This window comes from Heptranchias perlo, chromosome 27 (assembly GCF_035084215.1).
Source record: "Heptranchias perlo isolate sHepPer1 chromosome 27, sHepPer1.hap1, whole genome shotgun sequence".
NCBI lineage: Eukaryota > Metazoa > Chordata > Chondrichthyes > Hexanchiformes > Hexanchidae > Heptranchias > Heptranchias perlo.
Genome location: NC_090351.1, coordinates 20,812,230 through 20,835,890, shown reverse-complemented (window position 1 = coordinate 20,835,890; position 23,661 = coordinate 20,812,230). Strand labels below are relative to the sequence as shown.

Genomic DNA, 23,661 nt, shown 5'->3' with positions numbered 1-23,661 from the left:
AAATACAGGAACTGGCCAACAGCTTCTCTCCATGAAGGCAGAATGCTGGGCTATCTGAGGGCTCTCTGATGCATATCTTATTCAAGGTCTCAGTAAGTCAGTAATTATTCAAGGAAGGAGATGGTTTAATCTGTAAAATACACTTCAGTATAAACCTCAACAAAATTGCCCTTCAGTTGACAGCTTATTTTCAAACACTGCACTGACCACTCAAAATTTATACATTACACAAAAAACAAATTTTATATTACCTTCTGTCTATAGCAACTGAGTAATCAGCTCAAAATAAAACAATACCCAAAACTCCAAATAACCCACAAATCCTGCAGCCAGCATTAAGTACTCCATTGACTAAAACCCTCTACATTCTATTGGAAATTTTAAACAAAAATCTTAACTGAAAAATAAATCTCTTAATGGTGCCATACATATTTACTGCAACTTTCCAGAGCTCAATACTGCCTGTGGTATGTATATGCAGCATGAATAGGGCAGGGCATACCACAGCTGCGCCTCTGTAAGGCAAAAAAATATGTATCGAGGCCTCCATATTTGCATCAAACATGCCATCCAACAATACATTTCATTTGTATATAACGAGTCATCTGGTTCTCAATCCTGCACACGACTTTTAGATTCAGTACTTTGTAGCGATTCCTCTGTAAAAGCACATAGATCAGCAACCGCCAGATGTCTTTGACTATGTCAATTCAAAATTGTAACTGAAAGATCATGCTTTCATACTCTTTGTGAAAAATGCTCTTTTATACTGTTGTGATGTCCCCCAGCTTTGTACAATCTGTCAAAACAAGAAGCATACAAACACTAGTTACACTTTAGCACTGAATTTCAAGTTATTTCACTTAGGAATTAGAACCTCTGGGTTAGAACCAATATCCTCATGGGGAGGTTTGCTAGTGCTGTTGGGGAGGGTTTAAACTAGCTTGGCAGGGGGATGGGAACCTGAGTGTAGATTCAGAAGGGAGAGAAGCAGAGCTGGAAATGGAAGGCTGAAAATTAGTAAGTGAGTTTGGAAGGCAGAGGAAACAAAGTTTAGAAACTAGACAACAAAGGAGTTTGGCAGTGCTTAATGGTATATACCTCAATGCAAGGAGTATAGTGAATAAGGCAGATGAGCTAAGGGCACGTGGAAGTACGATATCTTAGCTATTACAGAAACATGGCTTAAACAGGGGCAGGAATGGCAGCTCAATATTCCTGGTCACAGGGTTTTCAGACGAGATAGAGAGGGGGATGGCAATATTGGTTAAAGAAACAATTACGGCTATGAGGAGGGATGATATGTTCGAAGGATCATCTAATGAGGCCATATGGGTTGAGCTAAAGAACAAAAAAGGGGCAGTTACGCTGCTGGGAGTGTACTATAGACCCCCAAACATTCAGAGGGAGATAGAAGAGCAAATATGCAGACAAATTTCTGAGGAGTGCAAAAACAATAGGGCAGTAATAGTAGGGGATTTCAACTATCCTAATATTAACTGGGATAAAATCAGTGCAAAAGGTATAGAGGGCGCAGAATTCTTAAATTGCATTCAGGAGACCTCAAGCCCAATAAGAGGTGGGGGGCAGTTCTGAATTTAGTTTTAGGAAATGAAGCTGGGCAGGTGGAAGGAGTATCAGTGGGAGAGCATTTTGGTGGTAGTGATCATAATTCAGTTAGATTTAATATAGTTAAGGAAAAGGACAGAGATAGAACAGGAGTAAAAGTTCTTAATTGGGGAAAGGCCAATTTTACTAAGCTGAGAAGTGATTTAGCAAAAGTGGACTGGAAACAGCTACTTTAAGGTAAATCAGTGTCAGAGCAGTGGGAGGCATTCAAGGGGGGAGATTCAAGGGGTTCAGAATAAACATATTCCTACAAAGAAAAAGGGTGGGACTGCCAAATCTAGAGCCCCCTGGATGACAAGGATAAGGCAAAAAAGGGAAGCTTATGTCAGACACTAAGAGCTCAATACTGCAGAAAGCTTAGAGGAGTATAGAAAGTGTAGGGGTGAAATTAAAAAGGAAATTAGGAAAGCAAAGAGAGGGCATGAAAAAATGCTGGCAAGTAAAATTAAGGAAAACCCAAGAATGTTTTATAAATACATAAAGAGCAAGAGGATAACTAAGGAAAGAGTAGGGCCTATTAGAGACCAAAAAGGTAACCAACGTCTGGAGGCGGAAGATGTGAGTATGGTTCTTAATGAACACTTTGCGTCTGTCTTCACAAAAGAGAGGGACGATGCAGAGATTGTAGTTAAGGAGGAGTGTGAAATATTGGAATGGGATAAACATAGTGAGAGAGGAAGTCTGTTCCAGTACAGCGACAACACTGGCATCTACCCGGCAATGTGGAAAATTGCCCAGGTATGTCCTGTCCACAAAAAGCAGGACAAATCCAATCCGGCCAATTACCGCCCCATCAGTCTTCTCTCAATCATCAGCAAAGTGATGGAAGGTGTCGTCGACAGTGCTATCAAGCAGCACTTACTCACCAATAACCTGCTCACCGATGCTCAGTTTGGGTTCCGCCAGGACCACTCGGCTCCAGACCTCGTTACAGCCTTGGTCCAAACATGGACAAAAGAGCTGAATTCCAGAGGTGAGGTGAGAGTGACTGCCCTTGACATCAAGGCAGCATTTGACCGAGTGTGGCACCAAGGAGCCCTAGTAAAACTGAAGTCAATGGGAATCAGGGGAAAAACTCTCCAGTGGTTGGAGTCATACCTAGCACAAAGGAAGATGGTAGTGGTTGTTGGAGGCCAATCATCTCAGCCCCAGGACATTGCTGCAGGAGTTCCTCAGGGCAGTGTCCTAGGCCCAACCATCTTCAGTAGCTTCATCAATGACCTTCCCTCCATCATAAGGTCAGAAATGGGGATGTTCGCTGATGATTGCACAGTGTTCAATTCCATTCGCAACCCCTCAAATAATGAAGCAGTCCGAGCCCGCATGCAGCAACATCTGGACAACATCCAGGCTTGGGCTGATAAGTGGCAAGTAACATTCGCACCAGACAAGTCCCAGGCAATGACCATCTCCAACAAGAGAGAATCGAACCACTCCGCCTTGACCATCAACGGCATTACCATCACTGAATCCCCCAACATCCTGGGGGTCACCATTGACCAGAAACTTAAGTGGACCAGCCACATAAATACTGTGGCTACAAGAGCAGGTCAGAGGCTGGGTATTCTGCGTGAGTGACTCACCTCCTGACTCCCCAAAGCCTTTCCACCATCTACAAGGCACAAGTCAGGAGTGTGATGGAATACTCTCCACTTGCCTGGATGAGTGCAGCTCCAACAACACTCAAGAAGCTCGACACCATCCAGGACAAAGCAGCCCGCTTGATTGGTACCCCATCTACCACCCTAAACATTCACTCCCTCCACCACCGGTGCATAGTGGCTGCAGTGTGTACCATCCACAGGATGCGGTGCAGCAACTCGCCAAGGCTTCTTCGACAGCACCTTCCAAACCCTCTACCACCTAGAAGGACAAGGGCAGCAAGCACATGGGAACAACACCAACTGCACGTTTCCCTTCAAGTCACACACCATCCTGACTTGGAAATATATCACCGTTCCTTTATCGTCGCAGGGTCAAATTCCTGGAACTCCCTTCCTAACAGCACTGTGGGAGAACCTTCACCACACGGACTGCAGCGGTTCAAGAAGGCGGCTCACCACCACCTTCTCAAGGTCAATAGGGATAGGCAATAAATGCTGGCCTTGCCAGCGACGCCCACATCCCATGAACGAATAAAAAAAAAGTATTAAGGGGTTTAGCATCTTTGAAAGAAAGTAGATAAATCACCAGGCCTGGATGAAATGTATTCCATGCTGCTAAGAGAAGCAAGGGAGGAAATAGCTCTGACCATCATTTTCCAATCCTCCCTGGCTACAGGTGTGGTGCCGGAGGATTGGAGGACTGCTAACTATGTACCGTTTTTTAATAAGGGAGAAAGAGATAGACCGAGTAATTATAGGCCAGTCAGTTTAACCTCGGTGGTGGGCAAATTATTGGAATCAATTCTGAGGGACAGCATAAATCGTCATTTAGAAAGGCACGGGTTAATCAAGGACAGTCAGCATGGATTTGTCAAGGGAAGGTCATGTCTGTCTAACTTGATGGAATTTTTTGAGCAGGTAATAAGGTGGGTCGATGAGGGTAACGCGTTTGATGTAGTGTACATGGATTTTAGCAAGGCTTTTGACAAGGTCCCACATGGCAGACTGGTCAAGAAAGTAAAAGCCCATGGGATCAAAGAGAAAGTGGCTAGTTGGATTCTAAATTGGCTCAGTGGCAGGAAGCAAAGGGTAATGGTTGACGGGTGTTTTTGCGTCTGGAAGGTTGTTTCCAGTGGGGTCCTGCAAGGCTCAGTACTAGATCCCTTGCTTTTTGTGGTATATGTTAATGATTTGGACTTGAATGTGGGGGGCTTGATCAAGAAGTTTGCAGATGATACAAAAATTGGCCTTGTGGCTGATAGTGAGGTGGAAAGCTGTAGACTGCAGGAAGCTATCAATGGACTGGTCAGGTGGGCAGAAAAGTGGCAAATTGAATTCAATCCAGAGAAGTGTGAGGTAATGCATTTGGGGAGGGCAAACAAGGCAAGGGAATACACAATAAATGGGAGGATACTGAGAGGTGTAGAGGAACAAAGGGACCTTCAGTCCACAGATCCCTGAAGATAGCAGGACACGTAGATAAGGCGGTTAAAAAGGCATAAGGGATACTTTCCTTTATTAGCCGAGGCATAGAATATAAGAGCAGGAAGGTTATGCTAGAACTGTATAAAACATTGGTTAGGCCACAGCTTGAGTACTGCGTACAGTTCTGGTCACCACATTACAGGAAAGATGTGATTGCACTAGAGAGAGTACAGAGGAGATTTACAAGGATGTTGCCAGGGCTGGAGAATTTTAGCTATGAGAAAAGATTTGATAGGCTGGGGTTGTTTTCTTTGGAACAAAGGAGGCTGAGGGGAGATTTAATTGAGGTATGTAAAATTATGATGGGACTAGATAGAGTGGATAGGGAGGACCTATTTCCCTTAGCAGAGGGGTCAGTGATCGGGAACATAGATTTAAAGTAATTGGTAGAAGGATTGGACAGGAGCTGACGAGAAATTTTTTCACCCAGAGGGTGGTGGGGGTCTGGAACTCGCTGCCTGAAAGGGTGGTAGAGGCAGAAACCCTCAACTCATTTAAAAAGTACTTGGATGTGCACTTGAAGTGCCGTAACCTACAGGGCTATGGACCAAGTGCTGGAAAGTGTGATTAAGCTGGATAGCTCTTTTTCAGCTTAGATTAGAATTAATCAGTTTAATTTGGAACCCAAAGCTCTTATCTCACAATGTGGCCAATAAAAGCAAATTCTCGCAGCTCAGAGTGCTACTCATCCTGCATACTACCAGAGGCACTCACATCCATCTACTCACCTCATTCAGTTCTAACAACTGAAATGTCAAACACAAATAAAATGCCCAAAAGAAACCAATATCAATTAAACCTGTAATAGTATGAGTTATGAGGGAAAAAAAAGAGAAAGAAAGACAGCAAAAAAAGAGATAGAGAAAAAGAGAAGAAAGCAAAAGTGATAAAGACAAAAGATGAGAAAAAGGAGAATAAGAAAAAGAAAGAGAAGGCATTTTCCATATAATTTATTTTTCAATCTTTTTAGCTATTTTCTCCCCATGAGCTTTTGGGTCTCTTCTCGCCGCCCCTCCCCCCCAAACACTAGCCCCAGCCAAAAGGGCACACAGATCATAGAATCATACAGCACAGATGGAGGCCATTTGGCCCACCATGCCTGTCACAGCTCTTTGAAAGAGCTATCCAATTAGTCCCACTTCCCTGCCCAAACAGAATAGGCGCTTCCAGATTTTCAGTAAGCAGTGAGAAGCAGACTGACCCCAGGACAGTAAATGCGCCTTCTCCATGAAATAGCTTCCATGCAAAAAATATTCTGTAGATGCCTTTTTAAAAAAAAATTCATGTAGATATTAGAAATAATAATTCAGGGGAAAGGAATGGAAGATGACTGTGCAGTAGAATTTATTCTTCAGCAAGAATCATGTATTCTATGAACATGTATTTCCTAACAGTTATGCGAGAGTAGTTAGCATATTAGAACTTTTTGCCTCTATTTATTCGCCCCACCCTCTTTTGTTTTTGTCAAAACTATTAACAAGCTTCTCCAGCCTGGCACTGCCAACCCTGTTGAAGGATTCCACCTGAAATGTAAACCTAATTTTCCCCCTTTCAGATTCTGACTGACTTCCTGTATTCTGGCTGACTTCCTGTATATTTCCAGAATTTTCTACTTCTATTGTAGATTCCCCCCGCCCCCCCCAACACAATCCAAATTCCCCCCCCCCCCTAAAGACATGAGGGTATGGTTCAATTGGTGCTGACTGCCCTCTGGTACCTGAGCCAAATATCAATTATTTATGTGTGAGGATCGACAGGGAGTATCTGCAGTCTATCCCACATCAAGTCCGAGCTCAATTCTGTCCTCACCTGGTATTCACACACCAGTAGGAGATTGCCATATAGAAATCAGGAATGGGAATACTGGATAATTTTCCACTCCTTAACCAGAGATGCTGCGATCAGCATTAACACCCTACTGTTACCTTAGATGAAATCAGCTAATTCAATAGAGACCAGGGAAATCGAGCCTTGAAGCTTTCTAGTTTATATGGCTCAGAAATTGACATTTTTGAGTTGATTTTTGATGATGTCGGCAGGAGGCCTGAACAATTTTAGTGGTCCGGCCTCATTTTAATAGAGCAGGTGGGCTGTCAGCACTAATTGCGCTGTTTTTAGGCAGCTGGCTATTTGGGAGGGCAGGAATTCCAGTGGGGCAGATATTGATCATGGTCCTGCAACAGCGCCTTAAAGGGGAGGGCTGGAAAGATCAGGAGGGGAGTGAGAGGGTGGTCAACATTGTCAGGGAAATGTAATGAACACACCCAATACCAAGGAGATGAACGTTTCGCTTTTAAGGCTCAAAACTTCCAAAATAACGAAGAAAGAATGAGTGACAAACCAGCTAATGGTCCTTTTAAGTAGCACTGAAAATAGCTGCCTCCCAACCTGTACCGCCCATGGTTTGTGGGAGGTTGAGGGATTTACGGAGACAGCTCTGATTGACACAAAAAGTGCCTTGTGGGCTCTAACATCAGTTAACTTGTTTGAATATTTTAATTAGGTCCCTGCCAGTTTATGGTGGGAGTGTTGACCACCTAAATTGAAGTCCGCCTGTAAATTGAAATGGGTGGACCTCCAGCAATAAGTCGATGTTTCTTCACCCTGATTTTCATCTCACTACTGTCCCATTTACAGGAGTAAATAGGGTGGTAATGAGACAAAAATTGGCCCCTTTATCTCAGCCGTCAGGATAGCTTTACTTCAAATTTTCAATCAACTTTTTTTTTCCCTTCAATTTTCTCTCCTCCCCTTTGGAAGACATTGCCTCATTGCTGGGGTTTAGTTAAATGGGCAATTTGACAATGTGAGACATTACAGCCAATCTTGATCCTGTCCTCATTTGATGTTCACACATCTGCCTTCCCACTTGGGGTCACTGGATGGTGATCAGCACCCTGGCTGATGTTTCCCTCCCTAAGTGGAGAGCACCGAGGCCAATTGCAGCGTCTCTAGTTGTTTTGATCTGGAATGCACTGCATGAAAGGGTGATGGAAGCAGATTCAATAGTAACTTTCAAAAGGGAATTGGATATATATTTAAAAAGGAAAAATTTGCAGGGCTATGAGGAGAGAGCATGGGAGTGGGACTAATTAGATAGTTCTTTCAAAGAGCTGGCATAGTCATGATGTGCTGAATGGCCTCCTTCCGTGCTGTAAGATTCTATGATTCTACTGGCACCCCAGCTGAAATCTGCTGACTGGGGATCAAACCTGGGACCGTCCTGGTCCAAATGGTTCAGCTACTTACTGAATCTTTAAATGGATTCTTGAACACTGTACATTGACGCCAATTCAATGTGTTTCTTAAAAAAAAGTGAAATGACCAATCACTCTCTCACAGACTCTGTGCTCACCTTTGGCTCGTCACTGTCTAGGAGAAGCTCTTGCTCAGCTTCGTTCATCTCCTCAGTGGGGTCATAGGTATAAACGGGCAGCAGCTGGTGTCGCAGCTTGTCCAACCTTGAAAAAAGCCACGAGAAAAGAATCCGTAATTAAACCTGACGTTACATTTTTTGTTGTTGTTTTTGGTTACACATCCTTAAGCAAAACTAATGAGTAACAACTAGATGTAAATATCCCAGTCAAATAAAAGAAAAATTAATGCTATTGACTAATTAGGGAAATAATATGTAAACCAATTCAAAATAAATATAGCTGCAGGCTCCCCCGATGGCTGATCTGCTAAATTGATACTAGATTGATTCCTGGGATGAGAGGGTTGTCCTATGAGGAGAGATTGAATGGTGGAGCAGGTTCGAGGGGCCTTATGGCTTACCGCTACTCCTATTTCTCATGTTCTTATGTTCTAAATGCAGTGCCCAGTGTGGAAATAAGTCACACATACTAGGAAAATCCCAGATTTGATCCTCAGTTTGTGCTGAGTTAGTTAGTTTAAATGGTGGGCTGTCACAATTGGGCTCCAAGTATCCCTTATATTCCCTCCCTCTCCCATAGTGGCTGTGCAACACGCTAGCACTCAACCTCCCCTGCTCACACATCAAGAAGGCCACTTGGATCAGTGATCGGAGGGCGGCCAGCATTTATGATACTGTATTCCAACCCGATGCAGTGCCCTCAGGAGAGGCAGAGGGAAGATATTTGGAGAAAAGGAAAACATTACACCGATGAGACAAACATTACATTGGTGACACACAAACACGTGTAAGACCAAACAAAAATGTAGCCGATATTCTCTTCCCTCCTTCTTTTTCATTTGCGGAAGAATACAATGGCCCAGAATTTGGGGCAAATTGGATTATTTTCTTCACCCTTCAACTCCAATTAACTTTGCGCTGCAAATTGCTGGAAATGCGAGGTCAAAGGGGCATCTGAGACCTTGGTGAATGATGGGACCAATAGTCTATCTCCTTAACCAATTAAATTTAAGGATTTGAATGATTAGCAAAGCTCTGAATTGGCAGCTTGGACATTATTTAAACAAAGTTTATCCACAAATTACATGCAAGGAAATGTGTAATTCCAAGTTTTTTTGCCTATGGAACATGACACATAAACATGTGAATAAGACAGCCTTCTGGGTTCAGATTACCATTGTTTTTAACCATGTTACTTGTGGAATCAGCCTGGTGATTATTGGTTACTTACAAATTAATGGACCCACATACATTGAGGGGGTGGAAGGGGGAACTGGTTTCAAAGTAGAAGACCATTGGAAACATAAATTACCCCATTAACAGGGTCCGTACGTCATTAAAGAGCAGCCTTAACTTTCTGCGGCGAGTTTAATTCGCATTTACAGTGCAATTGCAACAATTTCTTGAAACTCATGGGGAGGTTCAAGGTGAGCTCCCATTTTTGTGAGGCTAACGGCAGAACGGTGAAAATCGTCCAGCAATTTGTGCTGATTTGCAACTCACAGCGTATCACTTTCTTGCCACAAATTGCTGGATTTTTTTATACATTAATAATGGTGTGCGCCTTTAACTCGCTGTTATTTTCCCAGCAAATTCTGGCCCAATGTGTTTTATGCAATATAAATCCAGTGATATGATTAATAAAGATCAATCAGACAGGAAATGTATTTACATATGGTACAATCTATGATTGTGTAATAATGTGGGTGTGTACTCTCCCCTTCATTACTTAGGTTTCAAAAATCTGCTGGCAGGAAACTAAAAATTAGTTCCATATGACCTAAATATTAACAGCTGCTGCATTTAATTTTCCTAGTGAACAGTAAACAATAGTAAGCTTGTACACAAAGTTTTTTTTTCCCTGGGAACAGTGTAGTACAAAAATGGATGTGATTGCCTGTAAATGAGTCACAAAGTAATTACATTTAATTAGTTTAAGTCACTTGAATTGCAACATCTCTTAAATTGTGGTCATTGCCATTTTTCATTCTGTATTTCTTCCCTCCACTTCCCCCTCCTCCCCACACAATTTTTTCCCTTTCTCTCTTGAAGGTGCTGACTCTTGAGTACAGTTTCACAGACGCCAGCCCTGCAGTATTCAGGATAACATTTATTATAGGCGGGGATCCAGATTAAAACAAACCTAAGAATGAAGCTTGAGGAGTATTTTACAGTCATCTGAATCTCAATATAATACACTTTACAGTACATACAGCATTACCATACTTAGCAGTACGTCCACTGGCTGACATATGGCAATTGGTATCAAACAGACAGCAATTCTGGGTGTATCTTCAGGTGAGCCAAGATATTATTTTACTAGTGGATAAACTGCAATGATATCAGATTTCACATTATATATTTCCTGGTAACATCCTATTTATGGACTATTTATAACTGTACTACATTCCTATTAAAATAAGAACCAAATCACATGCATTTATCACATATGGAAGTAATATAAATCAATAAACCAAACTATATTTAGATACAGAACTTCAGTAAGCCCACAGATCTTAGTCACTCAAGATTAATATTGGTTACCTGCGTCTCTTCTGAATATACATCACCTGATTGAAAAAAAAGACAAACAAAAGTGATTCAGTAAAGACAAAGTTTGATTTTTATAAAAAAATTAGTGTAATGAATGTATGCAACAGTGCACAAGAGGTAATGTCAAAATAATCACAGGCATGAGAAAGTTTGCTATATGCACAGCTTCAGAATGAATACGGTCATTCTACTTTTGCTAATCGTATTCCTTAACACTGAGTTTTTAACTGCAGTAACCATTAGAGTCAGTAGCAATAGACCAGAATGAACTCTGCTGGCAAGACAAGATAGAATTCTAAAAGGCATTGTAAGACGAACACGCCAGCAGTTTAATGCAGTAAGTTGGTCGATTATTATCCATAGCTAACGGAGAAATCACAATAGCTGAGAATGTGTAGTTGGCAGGAAAGAGGGTCTTGCATGATAGCCATAGAGTTGAAACCCTCTACTGACTACCCTCAGAATTACTATTGGATGGACATCTCAAAGTATTCAATTCAATCAGTCTATACTGATCCTTTGGTTGATGGGCACTAAGGAAATCTCATACATTAATTGTTTAGAACATTCAAAATAGTTATTAACAATTTGATGAGAAGGAATGCCATCCATTCCAAGAGTGAATGGCCAGAGGGTTCTAGTACAGGAAATAGTAATGACGTATGAAAATACCATGAATTTTCCTCTACTTCAGCACCAAACAACTGAAGTGCTGCCAACTCTATAAAACAATACCTGGCAACCTTTTTCCTGATCAAGCATCTGGGATGATAACATAAACCCCATCAAAAATATGCAGTGCATCACAAAATCATTTTATGCTGGACGTCACAGCGACAACGCAACATTGGGCTGTTCTTTCCCCTGTAATGAAAACTGTTCCCTTTTAAAAAGTTAAAAAGGGGGTATAGCTACAGGTGGAGTCTCTAGTCTCAGAGAATGGATAAATCAGCCTCAAACACATCAAACCAAAAAGGCACAAGACATTAAAGTAGATTCAGTGAGGCTTGCCATATGGAAGCATGTTACAGCCTTTTCTCCAGTGCAAACATCTGTTTAGCGAGGCTCTGAGCTGGGATCAGAGATTCAATGAGTTTATCCATTGTGTCAGCTCTCCACCTCTTTCTCCTTCCCCCCCTCCCCCCCCAAAAAATAAAAACAACTTACTTATATTTTAGACAGACACTCTGGCCAAGGCTTCGGATCATAATACTGATGTTAACCCATTTAAAATGAATGGTTTACCATGGTGTTTTGATCAGAAAACCTAGGCCTCTGATGGGTTCTGATGAAGGATCCCAAATGAAATGTTAGGAGGTAAAAATGAACTTAGTTTATTTCAAATTTTAATCGAAATTGAAGCTTCTATGAACCGAGTTCTTACATCAGAGAGATGGTGTACCATCTTCATTTGATTACTAGCTGGCTTCAACTTTTTTCAGTGGGCAATGATGACAAAACATCCAAAACAAATGCCACGGTGTCATTCTTGGTGGAACTTGGATTTATTCTTTAAAACTAATATTTGTAAACATCAAATCTTCAACATGAAGTGATTCCTCCTGCTCAAGCTGCTATCCTTTCCTGCTCATATATGTTCTTCCTAAACCGCCTGTTTCTTTCCTTGCCCATCTTCCAGGGCCCTAAATTCAATTGATAGTTCCATTGCATTAAATAACTTATTGGAGCTCTCAAGTATTAGAATTTCTTTCCTTTTCCTTCCATGACCATTAACACCCCCAAGAATCCTCACTTTGGATACTACACCAAGAACTATTCTTTGCTAATGTTGACAACAGAATATGTTCTTTTTTATTCTTTCCCTATTTTACCTCAAGCAATCCAGTAAAGTCATCTGTTTTTTGGTACATCGATAGCCTTACATTTTGCACACTTCCCTTCCTGATTTTTCATATCTATGCATGTTTGGCAGTCCTCTTATTTTCAAGCAAAGTTTAGTATCCACTACTCTCAATCTTGAAATAACAATTATACTAGAATATCCTCATTAATCTGCTGAGGCATGTGAAAAATCTGTTATGGCTAATAGAGAGAAAAGAAAAAGAAATTTTATAAATCCTTCATAATCCAACGGTTTTTGAGCAAGGGCCCAGGATATTACATTTACCAATATTGTCTTAACCATTTAACATTCAATATAACAGTATTATTTTTGTCATACTTCAAGAAAATAAAGTTATCCTGAAAACAGAAAACATTGGATCTGCTATTCTTACAATCTGTCCTATATTATTATTTATCGTAACCCCATCACTCACTGCGGCTACATACTCAGAAGCCTCATCCATGAAGCTCCAGCAAGTCAAAACTATACTGTGATTGCACAAATAATAAATGTGCTTTACCATTGCAACAGTGAATCCGATTAACGTCAGAAGAAAGAAAGGCACTAGAACAAATCCCGCAACTGCATTACTTTCATCAATAGGAGGCACGGTCGTTGAAGAATTATGCATAGCCAAATGTGTCTTCCACTAGAATAATGTTCATCTGCAGCAGAACTATGTGTCTTCATTCACAAGATTTTTGAGAAGGGAGAACTCGGCCTTATGTGGATGGTTGACCCTTTGGTTACATTTAGATGATGCATCAGAACCCACAGCTAAGTCATTCTATTTGGTCTTCAATTCTCCGTTTATAGCCATGCTTGGAAATTTCACAGTACACCTAAAATAAGAGACAAAACAGGTAAAAAGCACAGACAAATTTCAAATTAGAGAGTTTCCTGTCAACATCCATAGGAAGCGACACACAATTTACACCACAGTAACTCAGAACCTAGTGTAAAAGGATTCATTGTGTCACAGCATAGACAGTTCAATGTTCAAACATTCATGAACTCTTCAACTACAGTTCTCTCCCCCGCAACACAGGTGAATATTTAGACCCAGCATTTGCCACATCAAATTGCGTGAATGCAGGCCAAGAGCCAGACTTGGACACCTCTGTGGTCCCCACTTGCACCCTTCCTTTTATTGGATGCCAAGAACTTTCTGGTGTCCGGGTCACTGGCTGATCAGGAGGCAGTAACTATGGGAATAATAACCTGGGTACGATAGCATAGTGGTGATGCTACTGTACTACTAGTCAAGAGGCCTGGACTAACAATCCAGAGAACGCAAGTTCAAATCCCACCATGGCAGTTTGAAAAGTTTTTAAAAATCTGGAAACAAAAAGCTGTCGTCCTTGGGCCTCATCAGAATAAATCAGGTGAGCTGCGAGTGCCAATCAGACGCCCTGACCCAGCTCCCCTGTTGGGGCCTTACGTATTTTGGCCCATGCTGAGGCCCAGAGGTAAATCCGGGAAGGGGGACGATCAGGAGGGAGGCAAGGACAGGCTGGTTGAGGCGGCCTGCAGGTATTTTTGTGCAGCCAGGAGGAGCAGGAATGCTCCTTCCGACTCTACAAAATACTAAAAATCTTCCAAGTTTTTGGGCTTTTTTGAGCAGCATTCAGGACTGCTGGTCAGGCTGCTCAAAACCCAGAACTGCCAGTCAGAGCTTGCACATCTCATATCGGGCACAGGCCTCTGCATCGCTAAATTGGTTATTGTTGCACCTGTTTTAGGCCCATAAAATCAGCACAACGATGTTAAATTTAGACCCCTCTAGTGCTACACCTGTTGGGCAACATAACTGAACACATAATTGAGAACCATAACTGCAAGTCTGAAAGTTTCAATTTAAACAAAATCTCACTCTACAAAGAATGATGATGACTACTTCCAATTTCTTTTAAGTAGCACAAGGATTTTTGCAGGCCACAAAATTGGCCATTTCTATTATACACTGCTGCCAGAATTAAAATGGGTGCAATTGTTGTTATAACCAGTCTACAAACCCACTGCACAAAATATATCTAGTGAATACTGACTAAACAGTTGACATATTTAAAAGGTATGTTTTTAAGTGTGAAAGTTACTTTGCTATGAAGATGCTCTTACATTTCCTTGCTAACGAAGGTCTCCATCTGCAACCTTCAACAAATGGGGGGGGGGGGGAAAGAGAAAATCACATACAGAAATGAATAGACCAATAAGAGGACAAATTCTAGTGACAAAAACAGCAGCTACCCAAAGTGTTGTAAAGTCGCATTATTTTGGTATTTGGCTGCTGATGATGACGTGGAACAAACATGAACATTTTGAAGGTAGTATTGTTTTTTTTGCTTATATAAATGTAGGTTTGTTTTCACAGCTCACTTACAGGGCCCCATAAACATCATTCAAGTGGTCAACTGTAGATTATCTCTTAGTAACCTAGTCTGAGATGCCCACCAATTTTTACTCTACATGGGAATAGTGCATGTGAAGTAGCAACTCTCCCATTCCTTATTGCAGCACGTAACTGCACTGAGAAAGTATCTCTAATTGAGGATATTTGACAAGAGACTTTGTCAAACTGCTGATGCTGAGCTTTAGTAAGGATATTGAATTACCACACTGAATGAACAAATACATTCAATGTGATGCCACACAAAATGGTTACTTGATAAATAAAGTGGTCCAGTGCTATCCATATTTAAAAGCATGTGGTGCATAATTGTCAAATCACACAAAAATACAGTTAGGTGTAGTAAAACTACAGTACAGATTTCACACAAAAAGTAGAATGTTCCACAGCCTAGCTGACCCTCCTAATCTATCATATAAACATTACCTTGGCCAGCAGCTATCCACCAAGTCTTCACTTAGGTTCTGGAACTTAACAGCATACATGCCAACCTAGAAAACTAGCAAAATCTGACCAACAACTTCAAAAAAGCTGACACAGCCCCCAAAAATCTAACAACTGAAGAACAGCTATAACATGTGAAAACAAGTAAAACAAAGCAAGCAAGAAAGAAAGAACTTGCATTTACATAGAACCTTTCATAATACCAGGATGTCCCAAAGCACTGAACAGCCAATGAAGTGCCTTGGAAATGTAGTTACCACTGTAATGTAGGTAAATGTGACAGACAATTTGTGCATAGCAAGATCCCACAAACAGCAATGAGATAAATGACAAATACAATCAATGTTATGTCATACAAAATAGTTACTTGATAAATAAATCTGTTTTGATGTTGGTTGAAGGATAAATGTTGACTAGAAAACTTCCTTGCTCGCCTTTGAATAGCACCGTACAGTCTGTTATGTCCACCTGAGAGGGTAGACTGACCTCGGCTTCATGTCTCATCCGAAGGACAGCACCTCCGACAGTGCAGCACTCCCTCAGTACTGCACTGGAGTGTCAGCCTAGCTATGTGCTCAAGTCTCTGGAGTGGGACTTGACTCACAACTTTCTGACACAGAGGCGAGAATGCTGCCACTAAATAATTAAGTGTGACATCTAAAGCACCGTTGCCCTTAATTTAGCCCGCACCAATCCCCACTCACCCATCACCCCTGTCCTTATTGTCTTGCATTGGCTCCCAGTCCACAGCCTGAAATTTAAAATTCTCATCCTCATGTTTAAATCCCTTCATGGTCTCATCCCTCCCTACCTCTAACTTCCTCCAGCCCTACAACCCTACCCCCAAACACTCTGTTCCTCTGTTGCCGTGCCTTCAGCTGTGTAGTCCACGGGCTTTGGAATTCTGTCCCTGAACCCCTCTATCTCTGCACCTCCATCTTCTCTTTTAAGACCCTGATTAAAACCCACCTCTGACCAAGCTTCTGGTTACCCCTGCTAATATCATCTTCTTTAGCTCAGTGTCCACTTTTTTTTATTGCGTCTCTGTGAAACACTTTGGGACTTATCCTAGGTTATGTTGCAATATAAAGGCAAGTTACTGTTGTCGTTGGTAAAACTTCAAGGACCATATTGCTCTGCACAGTTATCATTGCTACATCATCAATGGCATCACTACCTTTCAAGAGTTTACTTGAACGAGCTACACAACTTCCTAATGTCTTGTCAAACAACATTGCTCAGATTTCATCAAAACGCAGGAAGATTTCCTAAGAAATAGCCTTCCCTTAAGCCGCACTTTGAGAGCTCAAGTAAACAAAATACAAAAGAAAACTTGAAACTACTCAAGGCAGGAGATTCTTAAAAAACAATCAAATTTACCTCAAGGGACAGACTTGCTATAGATAGACCAGTCGCAGCACATTGTTTCTACATGTGAATCATTGAAAAGCTCTTAATGTGGCATATATGCTTTTGCATAACTGATTGTGTTTACTATTGTAAGCACTCTGTATTAAGCAACCCAATGAACAACCCAGCCCAGAAACAACCTAGAATTCAAAAATTCTAGCTATTAGCAGCCCTCAAGGCATAATCCTGCATTTGACAGAGACCTTAAAATTGTCTGGAAAGTGTTATTTCTGATATTAAACCTTGTTCCTTTACAACTGCAGCCCATCTAATTACCAGTATTCATTAAAAAAGATACGACAAGAAAAAAAAGTACAATCTGCAAATTATGAATATGGAATACTTTAAAGGAAACATACCAAACCTCAGTACACAGGCTTCTCTGAATAGAACATAAGAAACCTTGCTACATTTTTGTAATGGAAAAATATTAATCATTTACTTTAAGATGCTAACTGATGTGCTGTGCATTTCCAGCATTTTCTGGTCTTAGTTTTACATTTCTAATGTTTTTGTCTTGTTATCTCTGCAGTACACCCATCCAGTACATCTGTAGACATAAATGTGCTGCTGTCACCAAGATGGGTCTTACAGATTGACATTCTATAGAAGGGAAAGGCCTTCAACCAGTATAACTCCAGATACATGAAAAAAACAGGAGCTGAGGTCCCCTGATTTTGGACATTCCAAAATTAATCCATTTTTAATTAAACCAATGAAGGTATTGATCTTATCAGCATTCAAATACTCTTCAGAAGGAGGCCACTGTGATTAGATACCCTGAAATATTCTACAAAAGAGCAATCATATCATCCATTTTAGCTCTTCCTGCCAATTTCATAATCAAAATTTTCCATGTTAATAGTTGCAAATTTATGGGGTAGAAATTTATCTCGGGCGCTAGTACAAAATGGTCAGTATCAGATCAGTCACCTGTTGCACGCCTCGCTCGATATTCAGTCCCATTGACTTCATTGAATATCTGACGGAATGTATAACTGGCAGTCGAATCGATACTGCCTGTTTTGTGCTCCTGCCCAAGACGCATTTCTAACCCTTTAGCTTCAGATGTTTCACAACCAAGACATCACAAGGCAACAATTTATACTTGATCACGTACAATTCACATGATCAAAAAGGACAAGAGATGAAAGTGTTGGCAGAGTCTGTAAAGGACCCATAATGGGAAGAGGGGTGATACCCTCTAGATATGTAAGCACATGTTCTACGGACAACAACAATCTTTTTTATGATACGCAAGTTTATTTTCCTCCATAAGCTCACATTCAGCTACACATAGGTTCTAAGTCTACATGCTCTAGGAGTACATCATATATTTATCAATGTTATTTTTAAACTCAGAATTTGATGTACTATTAGTGATAAAGTAACTGACATGATAAAAGAATACTTACATAATGAGGACGACATTATTACATTACCACTTTCCTTTCATTTGACATAGTTTAATAGCTTGTAAAAGGAAAGGATTCGCTTTTAGATTGCACCTTTCACAACCTCAGGACATACTAAAGCAGCCATTTACAACCAAAGATGTACTTTTGAGTGTACTTACTGTTGTAATGGAGGGAAACACTGCAGCCAATTTGCGCACAGCAAGGTCCCACAAACAGCAATGAGATACATGTCCAGATAATCTGGGGTTTTTTTTGTGTGTGATGTTGGTTGAGGGATAAATATTGGGCAGGACACTGGGGGAACTCCACTGCTCTTCTTTAAATAGTGGGATCTTTTACGTCCACTTGAGAGGGCAGATGAGGCCTTGGTTTAACTTATCATCTGAAAGACGCCACCTCTGATATTGTAGCATTCCCTCAGTACTGCACTGAAGTGTCAGCCTGGATTATGTGCTCAAGTGGCTAACACTGCTGTATTCCTACCCAAGGTCTTGCATGGGGTACAGTTATGTAAATGATAGGGTGGTGAGGTACAGTTTTTATTTGCATTTGGGTTTTAAAAACACTCCGCTTTTTCTGAGGGGTTGGCTGTCATAGCATGGCACACATCCAATATCTATTTTCCTCAAATAAAAATAGAAAATGCTGGAAATGCAATTTTACATTTTGATGTAACCTCTCATCAAAACTCAACAACTTTCCTGCTTCAATCAAAAACCTTTGATGACCAGTACACCAAGTACGACATCCTTTCTTTCCATTCAGCCCAAATGTTGGCCTAAGCATGTTTATTTTAATGTGGCCTACAATCTACTTGCATTGTTCACTGACCTGGTGAACTAGTGAAACCTGGGCAGTTGAACCACTGTCATAACAGGCAATTTGTTTTCTATATCTACTACCACATATTGTCATTACATGGTCTCAATTGGAATACTCTCCACTTTCAATATTGGCCATGTCAAACAGAAAAGACCAACAAAACATTCAAAAACCCCACTAGATAAAGCTCACTTCAAAAATATTTAGATTTGTTGAGCAAAAAATTATCATAACTATAGGAACCGACTGAACACCTAATAGGTTGTTTGGTGTCAGCCGGATCTATCTGGATGATCATCACAATGCCACTTGTGATGCAGCACTCTTGGAAATGCTGGAATAGTCCAGTTGTCTGGCCAGATAAATGTGAAGTTAATGATGTCACCAGTGCAAGAGAAAAGAATTAGTAGTTATAATGTTACCTGCTCAACAGAGGATGAACAGCCATGGAATACGGATCATGTTACTGACCATAAGTTACAATATATTCAGCATGCCCACTCACCAGGTATAAGTCAACGCACAATTCTTTATCATGTACTTCTATTTACATTCTTGAACACATCAGCAAACTTTGCCTACCACTGTACAGAGCTCCATGGACATCACAGAAACAGATCAGCAACTAACAAGAGGTGGATTCTTCCAATAGTTTCAAGGAGGCTCCTACAATCAACAACTTTTGATTTTTTTTTGAATAAACATAAATGCATTATTGAAGATCTAACTTACAGAAAAAATAAATCCAGTAAAACCCATATTCCTTCCTGGTACAGTTTTCTACTGTAATGTACACGGTGATGAAGCCCTAACACAGCTCTGTCCCTGAATAGATGAGGCTTACACATGAAAGTCCTTGAGAATGCTTGGCTGGTACTTTGTATCTGATGTTGCCACCATCACAGGCACATGGCATCGTTGACGAGGTTTTAAAAACCCAACATAAGGATGTTCAGCAACTGTCTCCGGCTCTGACTTATTCTGCAAGGATTCCAACTTAAATTCCACCTTTCATATTTTGATACTCCTGAGATCCACGCTCAACACCATCCGCCGCCACATGCACGCTCTCGACCTCTCTCTTCAGCAGCACCGACTCACTCTATTTCAGAGTTGTCCTGTTCCGCAGTTCCATTTCATCCTTCGCCTCATCCGGTGCTTCAACAAAAAACTTTTTTTCTTCCTTTCAGATGCAAGGACCGCAAGCTTCAACAACTCTTAATAAACAAACACCCCTCCTAATCTTCTTCCGCTTCACTTTCCTCTGACCCCATCCCTCCCTCCAATCTCCCCCTTTATCATAGTTTCACTATCCCCTCTGACCTTCCCCCTCTCTGACCCCAAACTTTCAGTCCTCAACAAAGGCCATAGCTTCATCCCCTTACGTCCCACCTCAATGAATTTCGAGCTCGACATGATGCTGAGCTCTTCTTCCATAGCTTTCGCCTCCGTGCCCATTTCTTTGGCTAAGTCTTCCCCAGCACAGCGAACCTGTTCTCCCACCTTCAGAAGTCTCATTCCACCTGGACCCCTCCCCCTGGCTTCTTACCCTCTCAATCTTGTCATTGGGAACTGCCAGCGTGACGCTGGACGTCTCAATTTCTCTACTCCCCTCACTCACTCTAACCCAACTCTCTCTGAACTCGCAGCACTCCGTTCTCTCAGGTCCAACCCTTACATTGTCATTAAACCTGCTGACAAGGGCGGTGGTGTTGTTGTGTGCCAAACAGACCTCTCCCTATCTTGCAGAGGCTGAATGCCAACTCTCCGACACCTCCTCCTACCTCCCCCTGGAACACGACCCCACCACTGAACATCAAGCCATAGTTTCCCAGACCATCACTGATCCCATCTCCTCTAGAGATATTCCCCCCACAGCCTCCAACCTGATAGTTCCCCAACCCCGCACATCCTGCGTCTACCTCCTTCCCAAGAGCCACAACCAGGACTGCCCCGGGAGACCCATCGTTTCAGCCTGTTATTGCCCCACGGAACTTATTTCTTCCTATCTCGACTCTTTTTTCTCCCCTTGTCCAGTCACTTCTGACCTACATTTGCAACTCTTCTGAAGCCTTCCGCCACTTTAACAGTTTCCAGTTCCCCAGCCCTAACCGTCTCCTTTTCACCATGGATGTCGAGTTCCCCTACACATCCATTCCCCACCAGGATGGCCTGCGGGCCCTCCGCTTCTTCCTTGAACGGAGACCCAACCACTCCCCATCCACCACCACCCTCCTCAGCCTGGCTGAACTTGTTCTTACATTGAACAACTTTTCCTTTGACTCTACTCACTTCCTCCAAATAAAAGGTGTCGCTATGGGAACCCGTGTGGGTCCTAGCTATGACTGCTTTTCTATGGGATACGTGGAACATTCCTTGTTCCAGTCCTACTCAGGTCCCCTCTCTCACCAGTACATTGATGACTATATCGATGCCGTTTTCCGCTCTAACCCCAAACTGGAAAATTTCATCAACTTTGCTTCCAATTTCCACCCTTCCCTCGCCTTCATATGGTCCATCTCTGACTCTTCCCTTCCTCGACTTCTCTATCTCCATTTCTGGGGATTGGCTGTCAACCAATATCTATTATAAGCCCACCAACTCCCACAAATACCTTGATTACATTTCCTCCCACCCCGCTTCCTGTAAGGATTCTATTCTCTATTCCCTTCTCCCAATTTCTCCGTCTCCATCACATCTGTTCTGACAATGCCACCTTCCACACCAGTGCTTCCGATATGTCTTCCTTTTACCTCAACTGAGGATTCCCCCTCCACTGTAATTGACGGAGCCCTCGACCGTGTCCGTCCCATTTCCTACACTTCTGCCCTCACCCCTTCCCCTGCCCCCCAGAACCATGATATGGTTCCCCTTGTCCTCACCTTCCACCCCACCAGCCTCCACATCCAGCGCGACGCCACCACCAAACACATCTTCCCCTCCCTCCCCTTTCAGCATTCTGAAGGGACTGCTCCCTCCGCGACACCGTGATCCACTCTTCCATCACCCCCAACACCTGCTCTCCTCCCCACGGCACCTTCCCGTGCAAGCGCAGGAGATGCAACACCTGCCCTTTCACCCCCTCCCTTCCCACCATCCAGGGCTCCAAACACTCCTTCCAGGTGAAACAGCAAACTTCTTTCAATTTAGTATACTGTATTCATTGTTCACAATGCGGTCTCTTTTACATTGAGGAGACCAAACACAGGTTGGGTGATCGCTTTGCTGAACACCTCCGCTCTGTCCGCAAGCGTGACCCTGACCTACCGGTCGTTTGCCATTTTAATTCCCCGTCCCACTCCCACTCTGATCTCTCTGTCCTCGGCCTCTTACACTGTTCCGATGAAGCTCAACGGAAGCTCCAGGAACATCACCTTATCTTTTGATTAGGCACTTTACAACCTTCTGGACTCAACATTGATTTCAATAACTTCAGATCATAACCACTGCTCCCATTTTTTTGGACAGCAAATGCTGGTAATGGTTCTGCTGTTGACATTTACAGCTCCTCTAGACTGATCTGTTGTTTCTTTACTTGCCTTGCGTCATCCCTTGAATCATCCCTTTTGTCATTTAATCACTCCTGCCCTCCACCTTATCAGAGACCTTTCCTTTTGTTCTTAACTCCCCTCCCCTTCCCCTGGTTCTGTACTTGCTTAAAAGCGGTTTAATCTTCAACTTCTTCCATTTCTGACGAAGGGTCATCGTCCTGAAACGTTAACTCTGTTTCTTTCTCCACAGATGCTACCTGACTGGCTGAGTATTTCCAGCATTTTCTGTTTTTATATCAGATTTCCAGCATCGGCAGTATTTTGCTTTTGATGTTCTTTCTATTTTGGATGTTCTTTCTATTTTGAACACTTGTAAACCTGACGAAGGAGGAAGCCTCCGAAAGCTTGTGAATTTAAAATAAAATTGCTGGACTATAACTTGGTGTTGTAAAATTGTTTACAATTGTCAACCCCAGTCCATCACCGGCATCTCCACATCATGACCTTTCTATTTTGAGCCATTAAGATTGTTCCTGTTTCTGTTAAATGAGGGCCTAAAAAAGCAGCAAATGCAGGAGGGGCACCAGCAAGGGGAGAAGAGCAGTAGCTGGAGTTGGTCTTGGCAAGCACTGCAACAGAGGCTTCTCGGGATCTCATTAGACAGCAGCCAGGTTGCTAAATGCAACAGGTTAGCGCTACTACTGCGTTTCCCTTTGCGGCAGGCCGACAGTCAATCAGCTCTCAATACCAGGAAGTCAGTGCACCCTCAACGGGATTGCATATGAAACACCAAGACGTTACACTTCATAAACCCCCACAAAGCCAAGTAGCCCATCCCCTCCCTGATATATCCAGCAGCATGCAATATACACCCACCCCAACCCTCTCTTACCTCCCCTCTGCTCTTCCCTGCTTCAGATCGCAAAAAAAAAATCCCCCTCCACAACCTTTCAACTGATTGACAGTCAATCTGCCCACTGAGACAAGGAGTCACTGGGCTTAGAGACGAGCAGTCAACCAATTGGAAAAATCAAAGGCGGGACTCCTGAAATGTCAGGAAGAACTGCAGCGACTGTGCTGGACAAAAGAGGGAGACAGCTGCAAAGCAGAAAGTATATTTGCATCAGAGCAACGCTTCAATTAACAGTCAGGATTGTCAATATCTAGGAAACGTTA

General features: G+C 42.2%; 1 protein-coding gene across 1 annotated transcript; it reads right to left on the bottom strand.

The window, feature by feature from the left end:
• Positions 1-104: 104 nt before the first annotated feature.
• smim29 (small integral membrane protein 29) lies at positions 105-23,453 on the bottom strand. Its single transcript, XM_068007826.1, has 5 exons — positions 23,378-23,453; positions 13,014-13,335; positions 10,639-10,664; positions 8,074-8,179; positions 105-799 (listed from the first exon to the last, which is right to left on the bottom strand). Exons 2-5 carry the CDS (start codon positions 13,122-13,124, stop codon positions 731-733), a joined length of 312 nt encoding a protein of 103 aa, XP_067863927.1. The 5' UTR covers positions 13,125-13,335; positions 23,378-23,453; the 3' UTR covers positions 105-730.
• Positions 23,454-23,661: the final 208 nt, after the last annotated feature.